Genomic DNA, 9,054 nt, shown 5'->3' with positions numbered 1-9,054 from the left:
GCTCACCGTGGTCCGGCTCACCGTGGTCCAGCTCACCGTGGTCCGGCTCACCGTGGTCCGGCTCACCGTGGTCCAGCTCACTGTGGTCCTGCTCACTGTGGTCCTGCTCAGTCCCAGCAGCAGCTCCATGCTGTGGTGTCTGACCGTGGAAACCTCTTTCACGGGTGAACGTTTTTGTTTTTTTTTAACAGTATGGACATTTTTATCTGTGATTTTACAAAACAGGAAACAGTTTAAAAACTATTGATTGTCTCCTAATCCCTGACACGTTATTGTTCTTTCAAATCACGGCAAATAACCAGAACAAGGTTTAGAGTTGATTTAAATACAGTAAAAATCGTGTCATTTCACACTCAAACACTGTAAATCTACAGACTGCCGTTTATACAAACATGGATTCACATGTGAATGACTTTTACTGGTGAATTTTACTGGTTTGATGTGGGAAAGTCTGTAAAACTACAGTAAACTGGGCAAACTTTTAATCCTGAAAGAGCGGTCAGACAGACGCAGTGGAGCAGAAAGCAGAATACTTCCAGTTAAATGTAAAGGAGTGGAAGGATAAACGAGCATAAAATGGAAATACTCGAGTACAAGCACCTCAAACATCGTACCCGAGTACCTGAGGAAATGCTTCCAGCAGCAGCGGCTGTAGTTTCATCATCTCTTTATCTTCTCACACCAACATAATGTTCCCATTAATTTGCAGATACAGTGTTCGCTGCTTAATGCTTCCACTTCAGCGTCATTTATTTCAAGAGCCTTCAAAGCAGCTGAGCTTCACTGTGATTCATTTGACAGGTGAGCCTCTCTAATTTCTAGTAACTGCAGATGCTCGGTACCTGTTCTTGTGTCAGGCCTCTGTAGCGGATGCCCCCGTCCCTGGGAGGCCGGATGATGGCACAGCCTGAGGAAAGACAGACAAGAAAGGAAGACTGAAGGACGATAGGAGCACAGAGGGGAAGCTCCGTCTCCGCATAATGTAGAAATATTACAGCAACATGATATATTATCAATTTAACTGACGCCTTCCTCGCTGCACAAATTACAGCGCTTCATTCAGGTCACTTAGCCATCTCTGAGGATTCACTTCTGTCCATTAATGCACACTGTAAACAGACACACACTGACTGCATCCCGCCGCAAACACACACAAATTACCTCCAGCTGATGAATTATGTATGGGCACAACAAGGGATGGGAGAGCAGAGAGGATCATCAGAAACAATAGCCGTGCCATTTCTGGATCTGCAAGAGAAAGAGAGAGAGAGGCTTTAAAACAGGGCAGTGTGACAGGGAAATTGTGGGTTTTGGAAAAAGACAGAGGAGGAAATAGGAAACCAAACGGAGTGTTACTGAGGATTTATTCTTACAGTAGTAATGCTGCACTCTCAGGTCTCACACAGTCATTTCTGGTTCACTGCTGCGCGTCTAAAAGGGATGCATCAACTTTCAACCTGCCTGCCGGTGCAGCGACAGGATGAGCTGCAGGATGAGTCCACTTTTCTCCCTCCGCCTCTGTTTGTATGTACAGCGCAGACAGCTCAGGTTCACATGACGGCTGCACACACAGCTCCAGCGCAGGTTGTGGTGCTTGATGCTGATGTCTTTTGCAAAATTGACTCATTGTAGAACGATTTCACAGCAAAGCAACTCAAAAGACTTCCAGGAAAATATGTGGAGTAGCTGGGCTACAAAGGCTCTCCTTCTGCACAGTGAGAGGTGCTGTTTGGTGTGCTGACAGACTTTAAGGCACAATGATTCCTCTTTGCCACCTACTCACCGGCAACTCTCCATCGAATTCAACCTGACTGGCAACAATTTGGTCGGAGGATTGGGTCCATTATGCTAGCAGCGGCTAATGTAGCCTGGAGCGTGGAGCAGGCGTGAGGAGTGGACCACAGAGGTCTCACGCCGACGCTCTCACCTAAGGAGATTTATTAGACTCGGCAGCTCACTTAGGACCCACGAAAAGGGGTTCACACGACACTTTTCCACTCCTGCAGCGGTTCTCCACCTGCAAACAAACTGTGATGTGCAACATCTGAGAGGTTTCACTTTAAACGAATCAATAATATCAGTCAGTGCTGTCCTGATACACAGTGAAAAACAACATCACTTAAATGCCAAATGACCATCCACTGGACCACCTCACAGCTGTCACATCACATCTGAGCTCACAGTAGAGCTTGTTTAAAAAAAACTACTCACCGGTTACATGCACTGATAAAACACAGGCCTCACAGCAGGAACTCAATGCAGCAAAAGCCAGGACACCTTCCATTACTGGGACTTTAATGTTTTGTTGTCCATACTTCATGTGTCCAGCCTTATTTCTCCGTCCTCCTCAGCAGGAAGGACACCACCCTCCTGGAGAGGCTGTTGTTCCAGCTGCTCTCTGCTGGAGGGCTTGTGCTGCTCGACCTTTCTCTTTAAACGCCCCAGAGATGTTCTCTTAGATTAAAGTCAGGCCACGTTCTTGTCCAGGTCGTAGTTTTCACTTTGTTCTTGTGTAGAAACTCTTGTCGGATTTTGTGCTTTGATGCTTCTCCTGCTGGAATATTCCTCTTCTTGAAGCTCCTGCAGACTGGGAGTCGTCCTGTCAGCCAGTGTTTTGGTTCATCCTCAGACATTCATCCTGCATCGATAAGTCTCATCTCCCCAACACCTTCTGCCCTCATGCAGCCCCACATCATGATGCTGCCACCTCCATGCTTCACTGTCAGGACCATGCATCCACTGTGGTGGTCCTGGTCAGGTTCACACCAAACATCTGGACTCCATCTGAGCCCAACACATTTATTTTGGTCTCATGATGTTTTGAAGTGTCCTTCAGACTGTCTGATCTTCACAGAAACTGTGATTTCCACTGTGCCGAGCCTGAAGCAGCTGCTGTCTGGTGTTCACAGCTAGTTTGTGACAGTAGCTGACTGTCCGTGGAGTCATCGTAGGAGGACGACCACTGCAGCCCTGATCAGTGCTGCTGTGGCTCCTTCTGGACCTCCTGGTTACTGATGTGACTGTGATTCACTGATTTTTAGGTGATCCTCCTGCATCCTTTTCCATCTTTGTGAAGCCTCACAATCAGATGTGTCAGTTCCTTTGGCAGGTCTTTTCCACGTGGAGCCACGATGCAGACATGCAGATAGACACGGGTCATAGGTCCAGAACTGAGAAGGTTCTGCTGCAAGTCATGCTGTGAGGCTGAGTGGGAATCACAGGTGTACTCTGTTCAGTTTCAGGATCGCAGATGGATTCGCTTTTGTTGCACCGAGTTTGTACTTTGGGCTTTCTATCCAGTCTTTGTAAAGTATTTGTTTTAGACGATGAGAAGAAACACTTAGACGAGTTCTGAACTGAGAACTAGTGCAACTGTTCAACGGGGATCTCATTTAGAATCGCCTGACATTTAGGTGATGATGCCCGGGGTCGTACTCACATCCGTACGGTGAGCTTTAACATACCGCAGCCCTTCTTAACGTGCACACAGGCACAGGAGCATGGACCACACAGGCAGTGCAAAGCAGCACAAAGGCAAAAGAGCCATGAGTGCATTGAGCCCCAGCGTGTGGAGAGCTGGCAGGCAGGGAAACACATGATGACTGTATCAACCATAAACACACTATATATAGCTGCTCATTTGCAGCTTTGAATAATAAATGTGGCTTCATGAGGCTGTCCCACATGCACACACATAAACAACCAGAGACTCTGAGGCCTGACAGGGAGAGTGGCTCTCTCTTATGAGTGTGTGTGTGTGTGTGTGTGTGTGTGATGGGTAGGGGGGTAAAATAAAGCAAAGCACCACAGCGAGGGAGACAGATGGCAGCGAGGCTTGCTGGTGGAAGACAGACAAACTCTGCTGGATACTTCATTAGCATTATCCAGAGTATTTTTAGAGTTTGCTGACAAGAATCCTGCAGGAGGTAGACTCCACCACCACACACTGTGCGTTCTGTATGTGTGTGTGCTGTGTGGGGGCAAAAAAGAGGGGAGAAAGAAGGACAGCCCAGCAGGATTCATTAATATCAGCGCTCACACACTGAGCCAGATAAAAGCCAACCAGCCACAGCTCCATCAGCCGCCGGAGCGCACAGGGAGGAGGCCGGCACGTCGCCCCGAGCTGGAAACGCAATGACGGCTCCAGCACCGCGGACAGCGCCTGCTCCGCCGTTACAAAACACCTCTCCACCGCACGCTGCCCACTTCCCTGCGCGCTCATCACGCCCGTGGAAGGAAGGGAAAAAAACAGGCCCAACCCGGCCCACTCCGGCAGCAGCAGAGCCGGCTTCAGAGGCGGGCAGTGGCTATTTCCAGGCAGGTCCACACTCAGATGCTGCATTTCGTGCATGGCTGAGCGTGAACTGCTGAGACGTGAGGGTCACAGTGAGGCTGCCACCAACCGTATGCTGCCGGTAGCTGCTTGTCGGCTGTTGACAGGGAATCCGTGATGGCCTGTAGCAGAAGGCCGACCACAGCAACGAGCCCGTGTCGCCCTCAGACGTATGAATCTCTGACTGACATGTCATCGGTGTGAACAGCCGTGAAATCCCACATATTCTCTCTCTCTCTCGAAAAAAAAAGAAAAGCGCAGACACGATGGTGCATCAAACACAGGAGCAGGCCGCTCTGCCCTCCTGCATTCACAGCGACATCTGTGTGGATTATGTGCACAGCAAATGAATAAATGTGCTCCAGCATCCCAGCAATAGCAGCACGTAGCGCCCTGAAGCAAAGCGTGAGTACTTACTCTGGTTCCGATGCGCTCCGCCGGACAGCAGCGCGTCCTCCGGGTGGGACCCGCCGGGGAAAGCCCAGCGTCGGATTATTTGGTAAAAATGTGCATCTTTGTCATTTGTATGGCTGTATTAATATGGCTATACAGTAAATGTGCAAGCTGCTCGGCGCGTAAACACAACGTTAGAAAAACAGCGCGCGTCTCCTCCGCTGGTTGTCGCTCCGCGTCCTGCGCGCGGCGACGGCAGGAAACGGCGGCAAACAGAAAAATCCGTACAAAAAATATACATGCACTATATACAAAGCGTCCCCATGAACGACGAAACAGCGATTCACCACACTCCCCTCCCTGCGCTCCCTCTCCCCCCTCTCTACAATCTTGAGCTAATTCACGACGTCATGATGGAGACGCACCGTGCGTAACAGCCCGCTCTCACGCATCTATCGGAGCCTTCCCCCTCCCTCCCTCCGTCCTTCCTTCCTTCCTCCTCCTTCTTTCCAAGATAACACAAGGTCCAGTCCCACAACAGCAACACATGATGATGAATGTTAAGGAGCGGATCTGGGTTTATGATAAGCTCGTGGACTTAGTGGGACCAGAAGCGGAGGAGGAGCAGAGCGGAGGCGCAGATATGGCGCTGTGGTATTAGCGCAGACTACACTGCTAAGCCTGTTTCTAAAGCTCTTTGGAGCTTAAGGCAACGAAGCAGCAATCAGGCATTTCTACACCACTGGTCATCTATTAAATCAAACGCCTCCCCCTCCTCCCCCCTCCTCCCCCACTCCTCTTCTTCCATCTATTCATATCTATACATGAGCTGAATAATTGAAGGGAGCAGGGAAGACACAAGCTCTCCTCCTGCAACACACATCCACATTCACTCCACATCAGAAGACAGGTGAAGTCCAGGAGGCCAGGAATCTGTTTTTATTGATTATAGACATGACAATGCATAAATAGGAAACAGGGAAGGACACCGACTGATTCACGGAGGGTGCCGAGGAGCTGTGAAGCCAGCAGTGGAGGTGGCAGGGTGTTGCACACAAACTGTGACAGTGATGAGACGCTTTAAATAAACCCGCGGGATCCACAACATCTGTACAACAAAATAAATTGTCAAATATTCAAATCGGCGACACACGTCTCAACTGTACACGTCAGTATTTTCCAGCTTTTGTAATAATTACACACATTTACAGTCTTCTTCTGACTTCACTGATCAGCTGCTTTGACAATCAAAATACAATATCATGGAGAAAGAAAAAACATCCACGAATCAGAATGTTCAGGTCTGACACGGTGCCAGGTGAGTCTGCTGATTAAAAGGTTCTAAAAATCATAAAAGGGCACTCACTTGTTCTCTAGATAGCCCAAACGGCGCTGACATCGAGCTACTACTGGAGCTAAATTTACTTGTTCTGTGTCAAGGCACACTTCAAATTACAACAAGGGCTTTCTTTCTTTTCTTATCTGAAACAAAAAGGCAAACAGAGAGGAAACGCACCCAGTGTTTCACATGTAAACAAGTCCTGAACAAGGCTTCAGCGTTAAAACATAACAAGCTAAAGTGGCGGAGCGTCCACCGTGACGGTGGTTCTGTAGCTTATAGCCGGAGAACGGCGCCAGTCCGTCCGACGTGGAGTGCATGCTGTCCGAGTGGAAACTGGCTTTCAGGAACTTTCAAAAACCGCATTCTCTCGTGCCGAAAACAATACGTGCAGCATGTTAGAGGAAGGTAGGACATGGAGCCGGGATTCAGACATGCTCTCACTCTGCACCGACACAAACGTTTTTCTCATGTTTCCTGCTCTCAGAGCGCACGCAGCCGCCTGCGACCCTCTACCTCCAAGCCGCCGCTGATAAGACTCGACACGCCTGGAGGGCAGCAGTGGAGGTGGGGGCAGATGTTTTCACCAGTCTCACCAAATTAGATCAGTGATTAGTCTGCGACAGTGAGACAACGCCGCCTTCTAAAGACGTCTGTTCAAACAGGCTTTTCATCTTTCTCGGCTGCTCCTTCATGCTCCAGGAGCAAATCCTACCGGATCCTCAGAGGGAGTGAATACACAGAATACTGGTCCTGCAGGAATGTAAGCGCTGCAGACGCCTGTAGTGTTCTAGCTAGGCTGCGATGCTAACTGAGTTCAGCGCTATGCTAATGTTGTTGTCAGTCAAAGTACGTGTGCTTATTTACACTGGGTCTGATGCAGCTCGGATGGCTGCAGCGAGCTCTCTGGTTCCTCTGGGTGGACCTGGTGCGTGCAGCAGCGCTCTGCGTGACGCCTCACAGGCTGAAGCTGCGGTGGTGCTGCTTGTAGAACTGCTGCTGGCGCTCTTTGGCGCTCGTTTCCATCAGCTTGTCTCTTTTGTTCATCACGGCCGCTCTCTCTTTCTCCCCTTCGTCCCCAGTTACGCTCCCCACATCGCTGAGGTCCCCGAGGTGCTCGATGGAGTCGTATTTCTCCAGGTCGGAAGCGATGGTCTGCAGGCTGAAGACGGAGAGGGAATCCGAGCCGGCCCGCTCCCTCTCCTTTTCATTCTCCTTCTCCTTATATCTCTCCACCAGGTCGATGGCTGAATCAACTGGATTTTTCCCCATCGCGCTGCCGCCGCCGCAGGCTCCACCTTCTTCCTGAACTTTGCTGTCGGCCTCGGCCCCGATGGGGGGGCTCCGCCCGGCGCACACGGTGGGGCGTCCTCCCTCCTCCCGCCCCCTCTGAGCGTGGATCTGCTCGCTGATCTGCTCCAGGTTTCGCAGGGCGATCGAGTAGCGGGTCTTGACTTTGGCTACGTGCTGCTCCAGCTGCAGCACTTTGGCCTTGTGCTCCTGGAGTCACACACAGCAACTTTCATCATCAATTTCAACATTGATTTCATGTCAAAAGAGGCAAATACCCTCCCACTGACCTCTAACAATCCATAAAGACACCGAATACATTACGGCGTTCTCGCCAGTTCAGCAGCACGATTCTAAATGAACCCCACAAACAGCCAAAGTTTCTGAGTGAGAGGGTGACAGTGCACTGGAGCACAGCCGAGCGGCTGCTGGGACATGTGTGTCTGCATTACCTCCAGAATGTGGTTGAACTGGGCCTTGAGCTCGAAGTAAGGCTTGGACTTGAGGATGACTCTTTTGAGGGACTTCTGCAGCATCTGGACCCGAGCCTCGGCCTCCTGGCAGGCGTGCGTGACGCGCATGTGCTCCCTCTCGCTGCGGAGACGCTCCTCCTCGGCTTCATTCACCTGCGACACGATCACACACACACAGAGCGACGTGTCCGGACTGAATAAAGGCCCGGCTCTGGGATGCAGGTACTGTGTCTGCTCATGAAACCAACACACAGAGCAACGGTTCTAGTGAGCTATCAACGAGACCGTTACTCCTCCTCCATGAAGTTCTTGTCAAAGTGATAAAAAAAAAGAAAAGAAGAAATCCACATAGTAAACAAATCAACACTGGAGTCACCGTAAGCTGAAGTTTACTGACAACTGCTTTCTGATTGGACGTAACGTTGCTTCAGTCCAGTATTGCAGTCCTCCAGTGTTTGACTGTCCCATAACGGACTTATGGCACACTCTGTACTGTCAGGTTCTACCTTGAAGCGCCGGCAGGTCAAAGCGACCCCTGCAGAAAAACAGTGCAGTTTTGGTGCCTTCCTGTGCATGTGTCATGTTGCTGTGGCGCTGCCTTCAGCCTACAGGCGTGTGAGGTGAGGTCGGGTCATGAGTGATCGGCTCAGCTTCAGCAGGGTCAAACAAACAGAGTCATGCGTAGACATCCATCATTAAACCTGTTCAGGCTCCTGTAGCCTTGTTAAGAGAATTATCATATAATAAAAGTTCAGTGTTCTATCATTTTATTGCCATGTTGGAAAAGGCTTAAAGGAAGCAGCACTAGCATTAAACAGCCCTGTGAGAAAAACTCCCTCAAGTCCATGCAGTCTAACAAGGAGCTGTAGTCTGAGTGTCTCCATCCTGTTTGAGTCTGAGGTCACATCCACCACGTAGGTCTTGTCCTCCGTATGGTTCCAGGAACATCTTACCTCAGTGTAGATAATGTATGGACTCAGATGGGATCAAACCATCATGCACCTCTGGCACATGGCCCCATAAAGACGAGTCAGGTGGTGATAAAACTCTGACTGCAAACCTACATCTAGGAGCTCTACCTGCATGTGTGTTTCCTCTTTCCCTGCTTCAAGTAAACATGGTTCTGGTGTCGTTCACAATCACCCACGCAGCCCTGTTTTGGTGTTTTACATTACAACTGTCCACACGACTCAAACATTTACTTACACATTCTTTGCCTCTCGAAG

General features: G+C 49.9%; 2 protein-coding genes across 2 annotated transcripts in view; both read right to left on the bottom strand.

Moving 5' to 3' along the window:
* Nucleotides 1-7,885, bottom strand: part of gabbr1a (gamma-aminobutyric acid (GABA) B receptor, 1a) — a 112,531-nt gene extending 104,646 nt beyond the window's left edge. Inside the window, exons 1-3 of the mRNA XM_008281100.1 lie at nucleotides 7,808-7,885; nucleotides 1,162-1,248; nucleotides 843-907 (exon numbers count right to left, since the gene is read on the bottom strand). Of these exons, the coding sequence (XP_008279322.1) occupies nucleotides 843-907; nucleotides 1,162-1,240 (144 nt within the window). The 5' untranslated portion in view covers nucleotides 1,241-1,248; nucleotides 7,808-7,885. The remainder of the gene's footprint in view (nucleotides 1-842; nucleotides 908-1,161; nucleotides 1,249-7,807) is intronic.
* sh3bp5la (SH3-binding domain protein 5-like, a) overlaps nucleotides 5,643-9,054 on the bottom strand; it is a 6,810-nt gene continuing 3,398 nt past the window's right edge. The window contains exons 5-6 of the mRNA XM_008281102.1: nucleotides 7,808-7,981; nucleotides 5,643-7,565 (exon numbers count right to left, since the gene is read on the bottom strand). Of these exons, the coding sequence (XP_008279324.1) occupies nucleotides 7,023-7,565; nucleotides 7,808-7,981 (717 nt within the window). The 3' untranslated portion in view covers nucleotides 5,643-7,022. The remainder of the gene's footprint in view (nucleotides 7,566-7,807; nucleotides 7,982-9,054) is intronic.

The sequence above is a fragment of the Stegastes partitus genome, unplaced genomic scaffold (genome assembly GCF_000690725.1).
Source record: "Stegastes partitus isolate 25-593 unplaced genomic scaffold, Stegastes_partitus-1.0.2 Scaffold222, whole genome shotgun sequence".
NCBI classification, from domain to species: Eukaryota; Metazoa; Chordata; class Actinopteri; family Pomacentridae; genus Stegastes; species Stegastes partitus.
Note: the sequence above shows the minus strand (reverse complement) of the source record. Positions and strands in the feature narration are given on the sequence as shown.